Source organism: Pongo abelii, chromosome X (genome assembly GCF_028885655.2).
Source record: "Pongo abelii isolate AG06213 chromosome X, NHGRI_mPonAbe1-v2.0_pri, whole genome shotgun sequence".
Taxonomy (NCBI): domain Eukaryota; kingdom Metazoa; phylum Chordata; class Mammalia; order Primates; family Hominidae; genus Pongo; species Pongo abelii.
In genome coordinates, this window is record NC_072008.2 from 76065512 (window position 1) to 76084814 (window position 19303).

The window sequence follows — 19303 nt, forward strand, 5'->3', positions numbered from 1 at the left end:
CTCCCTAAAGAAATAGATCTGAGCCTACCAACCCTTGGTTGGAAAAATCTCAGCCTTGCACTTCCCACCCCTACATCTGTGGCCTCCCAACCCTTTCCACTTTTTGTCTGAGGCCCAGGTCTAACGCCACCTCCCTTGGTAAACCCTCACATAGCCTCCCTATAGACGTGTGTTGTCTGTTTTTGAGACAAAGTTTTACTCTGTCACCCAGAATGGGTACAGTGGGGTGATCTCGGCTCATTGCAACCTCACCTCCCAGGCTCAAACGATCCTCCCCAGCCTCAGCTTCCTTAATAGCTGTGACTACTGGTGTGCGTCACCACGCCCAGTTAATTCTTGTATTTTTGTTAGAGATGGGTTTTTGCCATGTTGCCCAGGCTAGTCTTGAACTCCTGGGCTCAAGGAATCTTCCCACCTTGGCCTCCCAAAGTACTGGGATTACAGACGCAAGCCACTGCACCCAGCCTCCCTGTAAGCCCGAAGTGAGTTATTTATTCCTCTGTCCTCCCATAGCACTATTCATTTTATTCTGCCTGTATTATGACTAATTGTGTACTATTTGGTCTCCCCTATAGCCTGGGAGCCTGCTGGGGATTGGATCCTGGTCTAACCAGTCTTTGTATTTTTTGAAGCACGTAATCTAGGTCTTTAAACATAATAGGTCCTTAATACACAGCTAGTGAGTATTTTTTTTTTCTTAAGTGTTTGGAAACTTGTTATAAAAAAAAAAAAAAAAAAAAAAGACCACATTCCCAGTAGATTCAAAGTAAGACAGTAAAGTAAGAACGATTCTCAAACACCTGACTTGTTTACACTTGGAGAGATTTGAAGTTATCCAGTGCTGCTCCTCTATATCCATCACCCAGAGAAGACAAAAGACAATTTTAACTCTTTATTTGAAACAAACAATTTCAGAGACAGAAGGTTAGTTGTGACAACAGCTTCTCACTACAACACAAGGGTGGGCATGGCTCACTGAAGGGACAGGCCAGGCGCCTCAGAACAATATATACAATTTAAACAGTGGCTAACTGGTGACAGTTATAAAAACACAAAAAGGAGCCTGGGAAACAGCAAAGTCAACAGGGGAAGAACTGGGTACCCCCTTTTCCAGAAGCTAATTGTTTTCTGGGACCTCCAACGCAAGATGGGGAAAAGAGAAGATGTAGGCAGTGGGGGCAGGCCCTGCGCCCACAGCTCCTCGCCTGTCCTTTGACCACAGATCCCATCCTGCATGACTCAAGCTCCCACAGGCTTGGCCTAGCTCTTATGATAGGGGAACAATAGAGGGGAACCCAGCCTTAACCCAAGTCAGAAGGTAGTTTTTGCCTTGGGAGGTCTGTCCATTGAACTAAAGGGAGGCAGTTACAGAGGGGGCTAAGCATGTTGACACCATGGCTCATGGCAACCTAAGATGGCAGAGAGACAAACACAGAAACCAAGGGGACAGGAGTCTGCACAACAGGAGTCTGCTCCCCGTACTTAGTCATTCTCTGCCTCTGAGGAAAAAAAGGCATTTGGAAGATTTTAAAAACGGCAGCACCAAGGATTGGTGCTTGCCGAGGGGGTGAGGGATATGCGGTGGTGAGATGGTGCCAACAACCAATTATTTCATAGGAGGGGAAGAGTGTCTAAGCTCTGTGTTTTATGTAAATGGTCCCCTCATCGCTTTCATTGTTTATTTCATACCTTTCAGATAAGACCTTTTTGCGTGGTGCTGGGGAAGAGTAGAGAAGGGAGTGGGCACAGGGCAGAGAAGGCAGCTGGGTTTTTCCCTAGGTCATGCCTAGGAATAAGAGGCTCTACCTATGCGGGATGGGTCAGGAAACCCAAAGCCAACAGGATCACCAGAGCTATTAACACTCCACCCAGAGTCTGGACCCAGAAGGAGGGGTTTACTCTGAAGCATAAAGAAAACGGGCAAGCTGGCTTTTGCCCATCACTGGGAGACCAGCCCCTGAGTACAGAAGACCAGGGCCCCATGGTTGTCAAGTGGTATGGAAGAAGATAAAAGCCAGGGTTCCTAGAGAAGGCAGGGAATGGGTGAGCGGAAAGGAGCAGTCAGGGCCCTTCAGAATGAGTAGCATTGGTTCCTGGGCCTGTCACCCTGAGGGACATGGCCACAGGACAGACATTGACGTGAAAGATGGATATGGATGGCACACGAGCTCAGTCCAGGTCTTCCTCCCCAGGACGACCCAGTTCCTCATAAATCTCGCGCACAGCCAGGATGCGATTGAGCATGCTCTCCAACATGCTGCGGTCCATGGGGATCACAGAATACCAGAGAGGTGACTCGGCGATGCAGGACCGTTCAGGTTGCAGGTAGAACACATCATTGCGAGTCCGGAGGCTTTCAGGACTGCAACATCGGGGGTGGGGGTGGGAGTGGGGGTGGCAGGACAGAAGATCAGTACCAAGGCAAAGTAGATCCCTTGGGTCCCCATGCTAACGCTTTTCCTGCCAACCCACCAACTCACCATTTTGAGAGATAGAATTCATAGAACTTGACAGGGCAGCGGAGGGGATTCATGCGGTTCTCACGCTGCTCTAAGATAGGGGCTTCATCTTCTCTCTTCCGTTTTCCAGGACCCGTGTCTGTAGGGGAGGGAAATGACTCAGACTCATTAAGAACACAGGCTCCATGAGCCACATCCAAGAGCACAGTCCAGGGCACAGGGAGAAGGCGTCACGACACAAATTACAGTCTCATCAAGACGGAGAGGTGGAAGAAGAGGTCAGTCTCCCTTTCCCACGCCAACCCAACATCCTGTCGGGCTGTTGTTATGCAACCCTCCCCAGTTCCCACTGCCAAAGACTCTCTTTAAAATCTCCCCCAAGTTGCTATCTTGAAGAGGTGATCTCAGAAGTTATTCAAAAAACCTGATAAAACAGACCCTACTGCAAGGGTGGGCTTGCCTTCTGGGATAGAGAAACAGCAATGACCCCAACCCCTTGTGCATTAGTACAGGTAGAAGCATGGGTCCAGAGAAAGGACCTTGGAAACTTCACTCAGACAGGACAGAAGTCCAGGGACAGAAAAAATGGAAACCAAGGTGCAGTTGTTGTTAGGCCCGATAGCAAAGAATCACAGAAAGCCTGTCATTCATTCAGTCTACCCTCCCCCACAGCCAAACACACCCAGTGGTTTCCTACCTGTCTACCACCCAGAAAAAGCAGGCAAGCAAGTAAACTGCCTTAAATGAGGAAAAGGGGGAAACAGGCCACAGGGTGACCTCTTACTTATGCGACAGCTACTGCCTATCAGGTAGGAGGACGGGCTGTTTCTACCCCTTCTGCACACAGGAACAGAAGGAGAGGGAAGCTAGGGGCCAAGGAGAGGGCCGACCTGGCAGGTATGGTGGGTTATGGCAGGGCATGGAAGGGGAAGGCAGAGAAGGGGCAAAAGCACAGGGGAGGGGGCAGCCTCGTACCTCGCCCTTTCCTCTGGCGGACTGGGGCATAGTAGCGGATGCTCACCACCTTGGTGGTGCCCCGAGGGGTGGTACACTTGCGGGACTGCCGCACCACATTGGTGAAGGAGAGTTGCATGTGTTCCTCAGCTGTCTGCAGCCCAAAAAACTTAGTGTTGAAGAACATGAGGGTGTTGAGGAGGACAAAGGGCGAGTAGACCCCCAGCTGCTTACACTCCCAGAGGTGCTCCTCCTCCACTCGAGAGAACACTGTATCTACAATGGTCAAGGGGGAGAGGCCGGTCAGGAGGGAGTGGCTACCCAAACCCAACCACTTCCCGTCCCATGTGCCCTGCTCATTTCCCACACAATTCTCATTGGTGAGTAACCTTTGTATATAAAACACTGTCACTTCGCTACACTTGCTACACTACACAGTGGGACTGGGCTTCAAAAAATATATACTTTCCACACCTGCATTTGGAACGCCTCTCACCACCCTCAAGTTGTAGACAGGTAAATGTAAACCTTGAGGAGTCCCACAATTTCTTGCTTTCTTTCTTTACTTACCACCCAAACCCAGGCCATCTTTTTCTGGTCCTAGAGATAGCTCTTCAGACCTAAGTCTTGATCCCCTCCTCATGTTCAAGAACAGGCGCTCCTGTGCTCCTTTAACTCTAAACCCTGAGGCATCCAGCTACACGCTCCTGCCCTCGGGCCCTTTGTGAAGAGTGGCAGACCAAACAGCACAGGACTCTCGGGATGGTGGATTGGAAGAATGGAGAAAGGGGGTAGGGGTTGCTACGTCCCTGTCCCTTACTGTTGGGGAGGAGTGTGGGCTGCCAGGTACTCAGAGACTTGTTGAGTTCTTGAACAAAAGTCAGGTAGTAAAGGTCCGTGAAAATGTTCACCATCCGGTTATTTTCCAGCAAGTACTGGGGAAAGAAAAACAGACACACCTAAGGCTAGACTGTAGGTCCTAGAAGATAATGATGCTGAAGCCCCCAGGTACGGTGTCATTGATCATTAGGAGACGATGGGAAACAGTTGCTTGATTAGGTGGCCTCGAGTGCTTTCCCCCAGGTATACCCACAGCTCTGCGCTACTCAGGCTTTGCTGGAAGAGGAGGCTTGGAGGAGACGTTCTTTAGAAGCCCACACCTCCTTCTCAGGTAATACATGGTTGACTTCTCCCAGGGGGAACTAAACATTACCCCAGCACTCAAGGATCCCAGCTCCACCCATCCCTCCTCTCCTAGAATGGGCTTAAAGATTACAAAGGGGACCTGGATAGCAATGAAGACTGCTCCTTGGCCAACAGTCCTGGAATGCAGTTTTGATTTTAGAAGAGTATTGATATCTCATGTTCTATTTGGCGTAGGAGATTAAAGGTAAGCTGCCTGCTTCAGGTAGGGGACAAGATGAGGATCAGGGAGTGCAACAGAATAACTGCTTTTTTTTTTTCATTAAAAAAATATTTTTTGGGTAGATGGTTATCACTTTGTTGCCCAGGCTGGTCTCAAACTCCTGGCTTGAAGCGATCCTCCTGCCTCAGCCTCCCAAAGTGTTGGGATTACAGGCGTGAGCCACCGTGCCTAATCCAGAATCATTTCTGGTTAGACCCTGCCTGTTGTGTTAAGAGTAACAGGAAGCGAGGTGGTGCACAACAGGTACCTGCTGGATGCCAAGACACAAATAGTAGATACTGTCGGGTTCATATCGTTCACCATTGGGCCGAGTGATTTCTCTCACAAACTGGGCCAGACCGTAGTTGAGCTCAGCAGCTGAGCAGGCGAGAATATCCTCTTTGATACGCATGGGTTTGGCTGCAGTGATATGTTGTGCAGGGACAGGATTAAGAAAAACTCTACATGGAGAATTTCACTTAGCTCCATCACCATTAACCCCTTCATCCCTTAGTCATGCCTAGCTCCTGAACAATTACAGAAAGAGCCCCTAACCTTAAACCTAGACAGCATTTCCCTTTAATCTACAACTCCTCCCCATCTTCACAGGGCATCCTTAAGTGATCACACCCTTATCACTTCTAGACATCTTCAGCTGAATCACAGGCCCAGCCCCTTCTCCCCTTTCCCCTCCTCCTCCCTGTCCCTGCCTCCCAACACCTTCCATCTCCAAGTACTTACGGCCAAAGCGCAGCTCATCACCCTTGCTGGTTTCTCCATTGGCATATTTTGACTGCACCCAGCACTTCCAAGCATTGACACCATATGAATAGTTGAGCCCGGTACAACTAGGCTGACTGCTCATGGAGTCCCGGGAGCAGCTTTCGGAAAGCACCAGCCGCTTTTGACCCTGGAGGGGAAGAGAAAGCAGGGGTGTGGCAGAGGTAAGGCCAGAGGCAAGGTGAAAGCTAGTCAGCACCATATTTACTGCTGGCCGGGGCAGGGGCTGATGTAAGCACACAGCAAGCTTCCATAGCACAGAGCCCAGGAACAGCTTTGATGACCTTGTGAGATGCGGGGAGAGCAAAGTTTGGCTTTATCTCAGTACTTCTAGTGTTGGAGAAAGGAGGTTAGGGAAGGTCAAACTATGGTTGCTGGCTTGGCTCTTGCATCCTCTCCCCTTTGGGCCTCCATACTTCTTTTGTACATATAGTAGCCCCAGCCCTACCTTCCTCATGGTTCGGGGAAGGTCTTGTTCAGTAGACACATCCTCAGGCCCTACCAGGCCACAATCAAAGAGGAAGTCTACACTGGGATTAATGTCCAGAGGATCTAATGAAAAGGAAAGAAAGAAGAAATCAATTTCTTAAGATCTCAACCCTGCAGCCCTCCTGCCCCACCCCTGCTACTTGCCCACTTGACACTAAATGAGCCAAAGGAACCAGTAAAGCTATACCAAAAAGCATGCTCAGAGGCACAGAAACGCAAAACACAGCAATGTGAACTACTGAAAACATGTTGAACATGGTGAAATTTTATGTTTTTTTACAGCTTAAAAATTAAAAAAAAAAAAAAAAGCATGACTCAGAAGTCTAAAAGAGTGCACCTGTCCTGGTGTCTCTGGCACTGCTCCCTGTGAGAACCTTCCGTCTTAGAATCACAGTGAACAACTTTTCAGGGTCATGCTCAGGGACACAAGGGACACTCCCTTCCTGATGGCACAAATGCTACCATACTCAGTGGGCACGGCTCCAATCTTACTCACTCTTAGGGAAGTCTGCCTCCAAATCTTGCCCAGGCTCATCCAAGACATTGGCCATCTTGACTGCCATGGCCAGGACATCATCTCGAGCAGGCCCAAACAGGTCACAGTCTTCCAGGAGTCCCTCTGCACTCTGGTTGCTCACAAGATCTGAGAAGCAGAGAAGTTGGCTCAGTGGTTACAAGCTCCTGCTAGCACCCTCACAAGCTTTCAGGGACTGATCCCAACTATCCTCCCATTCTACTAGGCACCAAGATCACCAATACCACCCCCTCGGGCAGAGACATGCTGGTAGCACCCTGTCTCCCTCGTTGCCACCATCTATGGCATACCACAAAGGTCAGATGAGGCCTTGTCTAACTCCTCAGCCTCTGCAATCATTTCTGCCATAGCCAGGATGTCGGCCTCCAAGGGGTTGGAAGGGATCTTCACCTTCAGCTCCTCAATGGTCTCTACAATCTTGTCTGTGCTCTCCAAGGTAGTGGGCAAGAACATGGGCACAGGCACCTGGAGGCACAAATCCCAACTAAATGCCAAGAACCACACCAGCAGTTGGGGGGAAGTGGGGGGGACAGATGATAAGAGTGAAGGGGGACAGTCGATGAGAGTAAGGGGAAAGGGTGGATCTCAACCTGGAAGGGGAAAGGAGGACCCAGCCAGGAAGGGCAGGGAAACTTACCGGGATAGGCATTGAGAAAGGCACCGGGACTTTCTGGCAGTACAGATGCATAGGCACTGGCACGAAGATGGGCACTGGGATGGGCAGCACGATCACCTGTGGCTTCCACTCTTCTGTGGATAAGAAAGGGGTCTTCTCAGAGACCTTGCTGGACTGGTCACATCTGACCCACCAAAAGCTCTAACGTGCTCAGTGTCACAAAACTGCCCTGGAATCAAAGGCTGAAAGACATCTCTATGATTCTAGGACAACCATATGAATGAGGCTTCAGCTACCTAAGAAATCCCCTTGTCCAGCTCATGGACATAGGGCTGGCAGGCCTAGGACTCTGGAATACAGCCTGTGGCATCGAGGTACCCTGGCTCACCTGTCTGACTTCCTTTGGACTTCATCTCCACCTTGCAGGAGACGCCCCGATTCTGCATCAGTGGCTTACACATGGCAGCCTTGTTTTTGCGGGGTGTTGCTGGGGGTGGTGGGGGTGGAGGGGTGGGAGCAGTGGGAGCTGATCGGGTCTTCACAGGGATCTGCAAAGACAAAGGAACATTTGTGCCGCCAACCGCCGTACCCTCCTCTGAGATTATCCTCCCCCTTGGCTTTTGCCCCGACCTTGCCCAAATTCCCATTTTCCTCTGGGGTCCTCACTGTGTTGCTGTTCTCCACTTTGGTTTGAGAGGGTGTCTGGGGTTTTGACTCAGGAGACTGACCTGTAGATCAAAACAAATGAATGCTCTCATCCAAGGGACTAGCTCTCCATTTTCCTTACCCCTGTTCCAGGAGAGCTTCATTAACAGGTACACAAAATACAGATGGGAACTTCTAGGATTTTCCCCTCTTGCCATCCCAGATCTAGTCTCTTCTATGCTCCAGCAATAGCAGCCTAAAAGATTCTTTGCTCCTGGGGAATGAAACATTACATTTTCCCCCAAAACCCACATTTGAGACCTTCCATTTAGATAGCCTGAAGAGTCTGTTATCCCTGGAGTTGTGGAAGGGCAGGGGTAACATTCTAGAAATAGCAGTCTTCAGTCTCACTAAACGTGGAGTTTATGCTGAGATTTCCTTATCTCAGAAACGTAACCATAACCCCTATATGCCCCATCCTATGAGGAAAGGCACCCACTCCCTAACAATATACATTTCATAGACAATCAGTAGACGCTAACCCCAAGAAGCTTTAAATAAGACTGCCCCTGGTACCTGCAGGGTTCAGAAGCTAAAAGAGAATACAGTTCACAGTACTAGCACCCTATCTGGCCAGGGATGAGGTGAACGCAAGAGGAAGGAGAAAGGGGCTAGGCTTAGGATTAGGAGAGTCCAGGCCCCCTCTAACAGAGTGTACCCCCTGCCCAGGACTCACTGTTCAGGAGGCTCTCGGGCCCACTCTGGGTATCCAGGTTGGGTTGGTTCTGCTGGCTATAGAAGCGCAGAAGACACTGCTGGTTGCAGAAATGACGGATCTGCCCACGCCAGTGGATGGTCTCCAGCAGCTTCCCCTGGCGCTTACACGCATGGCACCGGGCAGCCTGAGGATGTCAAAAGGATGGTCAGACCTGCCTCCCTAAAATGTGTTGGGCCCTTTCTTTCCCCCAGGATAAGCCATGCTCCTCCCCTTGGAGATCGGGCCGGCTTAGAGATGGAAGGCTGGCTGCCCTCCCTGGAGATCTGTCCACACCCCGAGCTCAGTACCACAGCCCGTGCTCCCCACCACCCTCTTTCCCGCCTCACTCGCATGCTGACCCTCCTTACCTTGCAGTACCACAGCAGGTATTTGCTCTTACAGTCCTCACTGCAGAAGTCCCAGGTGCTGCCATCCAGTTGCTCAGTGACTCCGCGCTGGCAGGTCTGGGAGCAGTAAGTACAAGTGATACAGCACAAGCCTAGCTTCTTAGTGAAGTCCTGTTTGTACAGCAGCACACAGCCTGGAAAGAGAAGAGGAAAGAGAGTCCAGAGACACAGATACCCAAGGGCAAGAGACCCAACCTTTTCAAGGTGCTATACCTGAAACCTCTCTCTAAGCAGCCCCTTGTGCCCAAAGCTTTAGGGGAGATGGGGGTAGAACATCCCCGGCAGAAGGCCCTGCCTCATGGACCACTTTCCCGGCCTCCCTCCCTTCTCCTCCATTCTCCCTGGCTGGGAGTTATAGTGTCTTCTGCCCTTCCCCATCTCCTTACCTTCGCTGCAGAAACTTTTCTCCACTCCGCTGAATCGGAGTTTCTCATGCAACAGTTTCTCCTGCCGACAGTGCTCACACTGGGACACCACACCCCGAAGCCGCTTGAAGTCCTCACAGCAATCACGGCAGCAGAACTGGAACACTTGGTCCTGAGGTGGGGCACAGGGCAGGGAGGACAAGCTGTAACATCTGGCCCCAGCAGGGGCCAAGTGGAAGGACCCCTTCAGACAGTCTGGTCGTGTGGCAAGATGTGGGTGGGGGTGGGGCTCTTACCTGCCAGTCCAAGACCTCAGGCTTGCCACTGAAGAGGCTGTGACAGTAGTGACAGCTCAGGTGAATGCCCCCCTCGGGGCTTGTGCGCTGGAGGGAAGGAAGACAAGTAAGGGAGGGGCAAGATGTGTGCAGCGGTGGGGAAGGGGAGTCAGGCTTGTTCTTTGCTCTGCCCAGGCCTGCCTACCCCAATTCTCCAACCCTCTTTACGTTGCCAAACCCTTCTATCCCTGGTCCAGGGTCTGGAGTACCTGGAACTTGGTCCAGCAGCTGGGGCTGCAGAACTGGTAGACTGTGCGGTCAACCTTGTTGTAGTAACAGGGGTCAGAGAGGCTGCGGCGGCAGAAGCTGCAGGGTCGGGGAGGGCCTGGGGCATAGAGAGAAAGAGAGAGAGGAAAAGAGAAAGAGAGAGGGAGAGAGAGCGCACACAGAAGGTGTAAGGCAGTGTAAGAGACGAACAGAAAATCCACGGGGAGATGTGGTTGGGGCTGAGGTCGGGCAGCAAGGATTACTCTGGAAGAGGGGAGTATGGGAGGTAGAGAGAAGGCCAGCAGGGGACTCAGAGAAGAGGGCTTTGCACCTACCAGTGAGCCCTGCCTGCTTCACTTTGTAAGAAGTGGTACAGCACAGGGAACAGAACAAGCTGGTCTTGCCATTACGATCCACATGTGATAGCATCTCAAAGTTCTTACACAGGGTCTTGCACCAGACACATGGGTACACACGTGTGTTTTTCTGTGAGGATGGGGAAGGAGAGGCTGAGGCTGGATTTGTCCCTTCACTTTTATTTTTTAAATGTTTTAAACATGAAATATTTCAGGCATACAAAAAAAGTATAGATGATGATGTAACAAAGACCTGTGTATCCACCAGCCAGCTTCAAAAATAAAACATAACAGATACAATTGAAACCCCCTTTATTTGTTTTATTTCTCCCAGCCCTTGACCCGTCAGCCACCTTTATTTATAACCCAAGAACCACACCCCCTTCCACAGCCCTCTAATGCACTACTCCCTCGGCCCCACCTTCTTGTACGCCCCCAAGCAGGTTGTGTTGCAGAACCGCTTTTGTTGGCCCTCGTGGAAGAGGAGCTCAGGGCCAGGGCTCCCGGTCTTGGTGTAGATGTAAGCCCCACACTGGTCACAACAGTTGGTTTTCAGTCCCTTGTTGGCCCGGAATTTGGAGAAGCAAGAATCGCTGCAGAGCCGGTGCACCACGCTGCCATTGCTGACCTCGTGCAGGACCTGCCACACACATACACGCACCCTGAGCTAGGGCCTGGCCACCACCGCCCACCCCAATGCAAGGTCATCCCCCGACCTCACCCTAGACCTTCACAGCAGACAGTGGGCCCAGGGACCCCCCAACCTGCGCTGCAGGCTGCCGACTTGATGGTGAGGTCCTGGGAGGTAAGGAAGGCCAGCTGTGCACATCCTGGAGAAGCTCTGTCCTTGAATACGCTCCCTCATGATGGCCGCCTTTCCTCCCCACTCCCCTTTCCACAGGGCCTGGACCCTGCAGCCCCAGGATGGGAGGGGCAGGTCAGGGCTGGCCAGGCTCTGTAAATCAGCCCCCACTGAGTGTCCTCACCTCTCCAGTCTTCTGGCATATGCTGCAGCGAGTAGCATCGGCAGGATCCCCAGACTGGGGGATCGGGCGCTGCTGCTGGGCCTCATACAGGGAGAGACAGACGGACGTGCAGAACTCATGGAAGGAGCCTCCAGAACCAGTCTGCGCCACAACCGAGTCCTTGGTGTTCCAGATCTCCCTAGAGGTGGGAACAGGTTTGAATATTCACTCAAGACCACCCTCTCATTTCCTCAGCTTCCGCCCCTCCTCCAGGATCAATGACCACAGAGCCAAATACTCTGACTCCCTCCCTACATCACTCTCTCACCCAGCTCCATCCTGCTAGGTTCTTACCAACAGTCTCTGTCTTACTCATACTCCTGCCCAGATCCCTGCCCTCTGCACAGCCCCCAAGACCCTCACGCACTTCTTGCAGAAGGTACAGGTCTTTTTGCCCGAGGGCTTCTTGGAGAAAGTGGTGAGGCAGGATGACGAGCAGAAGAGCTGAGGCAGCCCCTTGCGCTGATAGGCAGTCTGCCCCTTCTGCAGTGGTGTCCGGCAATGTGCACAAGTCATCTTGGTGCCCACTGCAGAGCGCCCAGCCCTTTGTGACACACTTGAGCGTAGGGACATGCGAGGAGAGCGCCGGGGCCGGAATGGCACAAAGTCCTCATCATTGGGGTCATCTACCATGGCATCAGAATCCTCATCTGACACTGGAACTGAGACAGTGGGGGGATGGACATGAGAAAGGCCACCAAACCAGGTCTCCAACCATCCCCTGACCAACAGTTCAGTCCCTCTCCTGGGATCCCTGTTGTTCCGGCCTTTACACCCTGGCCCTTATTACATTAGTATCTTAAGACCTTGGTGTCTCTCTCCCTTGGTTACTCTGTAACCTCCCAGGGAGGGAAAGGGAGAGGCTCTAAATGAGAAGATTCGGAGACAGAGATGGCATAGCTGAAACAGGAAACTCGCCATTCTCACTGCTCTTGTTTTCAATTTCCCCCACTGCCCCTGGTTCCCATGCCAACCCATAGCGGAGACAGGCACTTCATGCGCTTCATGGAGCAGGACTGCAGGAGCTAGAAGATCCATGCCCTGTTGCATGCCACTTTCGGACCTTTTCCACACCCAGAACTCCCAGGTCACACTTCCTCAAATCCTACTTACTGCTCTCAGTGGAATCTACAACCTCAGGTTTTGGAGGTTCTGCTCTCCTAACGCGCTCGCTTCTCTTCTGTACCTCGGAAAGATGGGAGGGGAGGAAAACTGACACCCTGGCCAGGCTAACACTAGTACAGGGTTTGGGGGGGGATAGAAGATGGGAGGGGGAAGGGAGAGTGGGGACCCATGGCCCAGCCCTTAGGAGGAGGGAAGAAAAGGAGGCTGGACTTTTTTCCCAACAAGCAGTAGACACTAGTGCTCCCTCCCTCCTCCTAACTCTCCTTATATACACTCTCTACAGAACAACATCTGGGAGGGAAAATGAAGGGTCTGTCCTTCCCAGAGCTAAGGGGGAACCAGACTCCTTCCAATCCCCTCCCCCTCACCCGTTCAGGCGGCTTCTCACTCGCCTTCGCAGTCAGGCCATCTCCTGCAAAGGAAGCAGAAGGCAGCCTAAATGTTGAGCCTGCCCTCACCACCCTCTCCCCGGCCCAACCCCCGCCTCCATTCCTGGGGAAGGACTTACTCAAAACTGAAAGGGAAAACTCGAGTGCCTGTGGCTTCTTGGGGCCCCTCTCAGGGTTACCTCAGGCTCTGTACTAAGGGTGGGGGGGTGCACGTGCAGCTATTCCATGAAAAAAAAAAAATCTATCCTTCTACCAGCTTTCTGTCCCAATCTTTGGGGGTTAAGGAAACACAGGTAATATACCTTTCATTAAGAATTTATATTTTACCAATGAAAAACACACAACCACCCAAAGGTAGCAAAAGGAAAAGGAAGCATCAGTGTATGGGTAGCTTCCCCTGGATTCGGGTGGTTATATAAGCCCTAAGACCCTCGTCACAGCCTGATAGAGGCACACCACTAGGCAGAAGAGGGGAGAAACTAGAGCCTCTCAAGTCAAGGTTGTCCCTCCCCTATCAGAGACGCAATCCTAGACCCTGCATTTCTATTGCTCTGCTGAAATCCTTATGCTGTTAGGGGCTCCAGAACCTAGTTACCATTCATCAAACCCAGAAATCCCACTCCCATCTAGAGCCAAAAAGCTGTAAAGGTCTTAGAACCAAGAAGCCTGGTGTACTCCCCCAAATCCTGAAGGAAGGACTCTGGCACCAAAAGCCCACTGGGGTAGGAAAAAGGGAACCCTTCCCACCAAATTCACTCCTCCCAACCTACGCTCCCTGAAACCTTACCCCATTCCTCCCCCACAGCCTGTGCCCACCCCTACTTTCCTTAATCTTCCTCTACACACCACCCCACTCCTCCCTCGTAAACCCCAAGTCCTTCCCCACACACATCCCTACACTTATCTCTCCACCCTCCTCCTCCCCACTACTTCCCAAAGCACATAGCCACCCCTCCTTACCACCACCTTTTCCCAGCCCTGATTCTCCAGATAATTAGGCAACCTACCTGGCAAGGAAGGATGTGCAGGGGGGCTAGAGCCCCCAGGTTTGGTCTGAGAACTGTTGATTCCATCCCCCAGAGTCTCTCCCACTGAAGGGCTAGGGGGGGCATTTGGGCTCTGTGGCTGCCCTTGGGGAAGCTCCTCCTCCTGCCCAGGGGAGCCCCTTCTCGCAGTAGCTATGGAGGTGGTCTCCTCCTCTTCAATATGCGGGGACTGCAGTGTTATTGGAGAATCTGGAGCCAAAGGCTCTAGTAGCCCCTCGGGTGAACAGGAATTTGCCCCAGTCCCCGGATCGGGTGGTACCACCTCAGGGGTCTCGCCCCCTGGTCCAGGCTCTAGGGTCTGATCCCCCGCATCCCATGCCAGGGTTCCCTCAGGACCGTGGTCCACCTCCGGGGGAGAGGGGGCTTTATAGAGCAGCCCCCCCAGCCCCAGCAACTCAGTGGCTCCATCCAGGACTCCAGGGTCTTTTTCCAGGCCAGCAGGGGTATCAAGCAGGTCCAGGGCTCCCGAGGATGGAGAAGGGCCAGCGGGGGCCCATCCTCGAGTTGGGGCAGTCTGGGATTCCAGCAGATCCTCTCCAAATTCCATGTCTACTGGTAGGTCTCCAGCCAGGGGCTTCTCTGGCAGGGTCAATGGGTCAAATGGACTGGGGAAATCACTGGGGTCCATGAGTATGGCTGGATATGTACTGCAGATTAGGAGTAGAAGAGGGGGCAGTAGAGGTGGTCTCAGCCAGAATTCCTTCTTCTATAGGCTCTGAGACACACCCCATCATCCACTTGGATTTCTCATGAGCAGCCCCCACCACCACAATCTACAAGCATTTCCGAAGGCTTTAGTCCTAATGACCACTCCCCCCAATACAGCGCCCCCAGTGGGGAGAGGCGTTCCCCGCCCTGGCCCCGTGCCCACACTGGCCAGGCAGTCGGTCGTTCCACCCGCCCACCCCCCTACTCGACTGCAACTCCCATTCCCTTCCCCCCTTACCTTTCACCCCCCGCAACTCAGGCTGAACGCCCCCTTAGAGTCTCCTAAGGCCGTCGCCACCAGGAGCCTTTCCCGCCCCCGCGATCTCAGTTTCTATTCCCTCCCCACTCTGCAGGAGCCCCCCAGCTCCCCAGTCTTTACCCACCCTGTCTGGCCCCACCCCCCCTCCCCGCGTTGCTAGGTCCTCCCTCGGCCCTTCCCCCGCCCCCACAAACTGCCCTTCGCAACCCCTTCCCCCCAGTTACCTTTCAGGTCGCCCACTTCCTCAGCCCCGTCCCCCTTTCCCATTGCTCCTCCAGTCCTCCCTTCTCCTGTTGCCCACCCCCAACCTCAGGCATTTACAGGAAGACATTTTGGAGCTACGATCTCTCCTTAGACCCCCCCCCCCCCACCGCCTCCCGGCTACTGCAAGATCCCGCTTGCAGGTTCGGTTCGGCTTGAGCAGGCCCGACCCCTACCTGCGGCAGGGTTAGTGCAAAGGCTACAAGCCTAGAACTGCAGACAGCGATGGCCCCGCGCTCCTTCTCCACCTCCCTCCCTAGCAGCCGGGACAGGGGTCGCGGCCCCTTTAAATGGCAGCGCCGCTCGCAGCGCCCAGCGCTCTGCACCAGGCGGGCGGGCGGTGCCAGCAACCAACCCCATTGGCTGGCTCGAGGAGGGGGCTCGCGAGACAGCGCCGGCCCCCGGCGCGAGACTCCCAGTCCAGTGGCCGCCTGGAAATTGCGGAGTGGAGTACAGCCACTAGAGACGGCGCCTGAGCCCCCGCCCGGGGCCCCGTTAGTTGAGAAGGAAAAGATAGCCTCTGGAGCTTTGAAGCCGGCCCCCCGGGAAAGGCAGCGTCCCCTTTCCACCCAAGGGCCGAGTGCGCTCACCCACGAAAAACACAGATCTACGCACCTGCTCCCCTTACCTGGCTCAAGAGTCTGGCCCCCGTCACACCCTGCCCGCCCTACCTCCTGGAGCCCACTCTACCCGTGATCCCCTCCTCTCATTCAAATGGTTCCCGGTCCCCTCCCCCTCCCCGTGTCTCTCTTCGCTTCCCACTCGTGTTCACCCCCCCGGCGTCCGCCCCCCTCAATAGTCCCTACCTACGCCATGCAGCAGGCGCCTGCCAAGATTACCCTCCCCCATCCCCACCTCTCCGGGGCCCGCCCCCTGGGCGACTGTTGGGGTAGTGAGTGACAGCGGAGGATGGGGGGAGGCAGGGACCCAGCCCTCACGTGCCCCTCCTTCCCTTGTCTGCAGCCACGGGGCCCCCAAAACAGTCTGAGAGTCAGAGTTATGGGGTATCTGAAGCTTGATCCCCAGCCACACAGGTCGGGTTAAATGGCTCTGGCTCAGTGGCAACGCCTGTGCAGTAACCGTTACTGCTTGATGACCCCCAAACCAGGTCCTGCAAAGCCACCCCCTACTCTCTCAACAGTCTTAGGGTAAGTTCTGGGATCTTCTCCCTGAGTCTTCCTGCAGGAGCTCCCTGTATTATCTATGGAGTTTTCCTCCCTCACCAGGGCTGATCTCTCTCCCTCTGTCTCTCTCTCTCTCTCTCTCTCTCTCTTTCTCCTCCCGCCCCCTTTCTGTCCTTGTCTGTCTCTCTCTTCTCGCTCTCTCTTTCTCTCTCCCCCCTATCTCTTTTTGTCTCCGTCTCTGTCTCTCTGCTTCTCGTGCGCACGAGCACGCAGGCGCGCTACACGCTCCCCCCTCCTGGATGGTCCTTAGCATGTGGGTGTGGCTGAGGTTAGGCTAGAGAAGTGGAGTAGGGGTAGGTGGCACTAGCGTTAAGCCTACTGCTTTTAAAAAATGTGTGCCAGCATCCATTCTCAGTCCGCATTATATTAATAGTTAGAGCACTTTACAATCCCCGCTCCCCACTTCCCACCCCAGCCTCTAAGGGCTGAGAGCATTTAGTAGCCGAACTACTAGAGGAGGCTCAGGCTGGAAGGAAGTCTCCTTAGGAACAGGAAGGTTTGGTATCCAGTGCCTATTCTAGCCTGCCTCGTTGACTTCTGGCCTCTCCTCCTGGCCACACAAAGCCTCTCCTGCTCTTGTAGTCCTCGGGAGTTTACCCTCCCTTTTCTCATTCCTTTTCCCAGAAACCTTATCCTTCCTAGCTCCCCACATGGCCTTGAGGTTATCTTTGCTCCCTCCTACATACAGAGATAAAAGCCAGAGTTTCTTACTTTTAGATTTCCCAAATCCAGCTTTCTCTTTATCTTAACCAGCATTCTGTGTACCCATCTCCTACCTCCTGTTTATTTCTATTCCTGGACCTCCCCTTTGCATTTTCTGCTTGTTCCATCTCAGTTGAGCCACCTAGTTTTTTCTGTATTGCCTGCCTTCCTCAACATGTACTTGAATCCTTGGCTGCTGTGCTTGTGGAGGTGCCTGGTCACTATCTTTCAAGTTGAGGGGAGCTGATCTAACGGGGTTAAGTGGTGTATTATTAATTCTAGACGCAGTGTGGTGGCCTAAGAATGGGTTCTAGAGTCAGACCAGATTTCTAATATCAGTTCTGCCTACTTTTTAGCCAGGTGACTTTGGACAAGTGACTTGTCAAGTGAAGGGCCTTAGTTTTCTCCTCTTTAAAACAGATAAGGAAACAATCTAAATGCCCAATAATAGGGGATTTTGGTTATGCAACAGACGTAGTCATAAACAACCACATTTTAAGTCTGGCGCAGTGACTCACGCCTGTAATCCTGGCACTTTGGGATGCCGAGGCAGTTGGATCCTTTGAGCCCAAGAGTTCCAAACCAGCCTGAGCAACATGGTGAAACCCCTTCTCTACAAAAAATACAAAAAATTAGCAAGGTGTGGTGGTGCGCACCTGTAGTCCCAGCTACTCAGGAGGCGGAGGTGTGAGGATCACTTGAGCTGGGAGGCAGAAATTGCAGCGAGCTCAGATGGCGCCACTGCACTCCAGCCCGGGGCGACAGACGAGAGCTCTGTCTCAAAACAAACAAAACCTCACATTTAAAAAAAAAAAAAAAAAAAAAAACTAATGGCAGACAGCACAGAGGATTTTTACGGTAGCGAAAATACTCTCATGATACTGTAATAGTGGATACTTGTAAGTATACATTTGTTCAAAGATACAGAATGTAAACACCAAGGGTGAACTAACTCTAATGTAAACCGCAGGCTTTGGTTAGTAATGATGTGTCAATGTAGGTTCATCGATTGTAGCAAATTTACCACTCTGATACGGATGTTGGTAGTCAGGGAAGCTGTGACTGCATGGGGGAAGGAGGTATATGGGACTCTCCGGACCTACCTGTCAGTTTTGCTGTGAAACTAAAATTGCTCTTAAAAAGTAAAATCTTTATTTAAAAAAATTAAAACCCATAGAATGTACAACACCAAAAGGAAGCCCTTATGTAAACTATGGCCTTTGGTTGATAATGTGTCACTGTATATTCAAAACTCCAACAAATTTACCACTCTGGACAGGATGTTGATTGGGAGGCTGTGTCTGTGTGTGGAGAGGGGTACAAAGGACTCTTGATATTTTCAGCTCAATTTTGCAGTGATGCCAAAACTGCTCTAAAAAATAAAGTGGGCCCGGCGCGGTAACTCCTGTAATCCCAGAACTTTGGGAGTCAGGAGAATCGCTTGAACCCGGGAGGCAGAGGTTGTGGTGAGCTGAGACTGAGCCACTGCACTCCAGCCTGGGCCACAGAGCGAGACTTCATCTCTCAAATATATATATATATATACACACATATATATATATATATATATATTTTTTTTTTGAGACAGAGTCTTGCTCTGTCGCCCAGGCTGGAGTGCAGTGGCCCAATCTCAGCTCACCGCAACCTCCACCTCCCGGGTTCACGTCATTCTCCTGCCTCAGGCTCCCGAGTAGCTGGGACTACAGGCGCCCACCACCACACCCGGCTAATTTTTTGTATTTTTAGTAGAGACGGGATTTTACCTTGTTAGCAGGATGGTCTCAATCTCCTGACCTTGTGATCCACCCGCCTCGGCCTCCCAAAGTGCTGGGGTTACAGGCGTAAGCCACTGCGCCTGACTGTAAATAAAATTTTTATTTAAAAAAATTTAGGCCGAACGCAGAGGCTCACGCCTGTGATCCCAGCACTTTGGGAGGTCGAGGTGGGTGGATTGCTTGAGCTCAGGAGTTGGAGACCAGACTGGGCAACGCGGCGAAACCCCATCTCTACCAAAAGCACAAAAAATTATCCAGGCGTAGTGGTGCATGCCTGTGGTCCCAGCTACTCAGGAGGGTAAGGCTGGAGGTTGCAGTAAGCCGAGATTGTGCCTCTGCCCCCAGCCTGGGCGATAGAGCAAGACTCTGTCTCAAAAAAATAAATAAATACATAAATAAAAATAATTTTCTGCATTTTGTATTTACTAAACTTTTTTTTTTTTTGAGACGGAGTCTCACTCTGTCTCCCAGGCTGGAGTGCGGTGGCATGGTCTCGGCTCACTGCAACCTCTGCTTCTC

The 19303-nt window shown here is 52.3% G+C and overlaps 1 protein-coding gene across 7 annotated transcripts; it reads right to left on the reverse strand.

The window, feature by feature from the left end:
* Window positions 1-877: 877 nt before the first annotated feature.
* On the reverse strand, window positions 878-16511 carry ZMYM3 (zinc finger MYM-type containing 3). Of its 7 annotated transcripts, none has more exons than XM_063721400.1 (25): window positions 15752-16511; window positions 13857-14542; window positions 12829-12872; window positions 12449-12515; window positions 11703-11997; window positions 11297-11474; window positions 10732-10950; window positions 10290-10440; window positions 9957-10072; window positions 9709-9795; window positions 9434-9584; window positions 9009-9181; window positions 8620-8785; window positions 7905-7966; window positions 7627-7786; window positions 7260-7372; window positions 6913-7087; window positions 6584-6730; window positions 6047-6150; window positions 5560-5728; window positions 5087-5238; window positions 4234-4348; window positions 3435-3689; window positions 2481-2598; window positions 878-2362 (listed from the first exon to the last, which is right to left on the reverse strand). In XM_063721400.1, exons 2-25 carry the CDS (start codon window positions 14521-14523, stop codon window positions 2170-2172), a joined length of 4077 nt encoding a protein of 1358 aa, XP_063577470.1. In that variant the 5' UTR covers window positions 14524-14542; window positions 15752-16511; the 3' UTR covers window positions 878-2169. The 7 variants fall into 7 exon arrangements, with proteins under 7 accessions (XP_063577470.1, XP_054400676.1, XP_063577469.1 ...); XM_054544701.2 differs by having other exon boundaries at window positions 7869-7966; XM_063721399.1 differs by having other exon boundaries at window positions 15930-16012.
* Window positions 16512-19303: the final 2792 nt, after the last annotated feature.

Bases quoted from the DNA above. Each gene is read 5' to 3' on its own strand.
- ZMYM3 (XM_054544701.2), bottom strand. From the start codon at position 14,523: ATGGACCCCAGTGATTTCCCCAGTCCATTTGACCCATTGACCCTGCCA. The intron at 6,151-6,583 runs GTGAGTAAGATT...CCTTTTCATTAG, and splicing joins GGAGGCAGACTTCCCTAAGA to ATCCTCTGGACATTAATCCC. The intron at 2,599-3,434 runs GTACGAGGCTGC...CCTCCCCTACAG, and splicing joins CCGCCAGAGGAAAGGGCGAG to ACACGGGTCCTGGAAAACGG.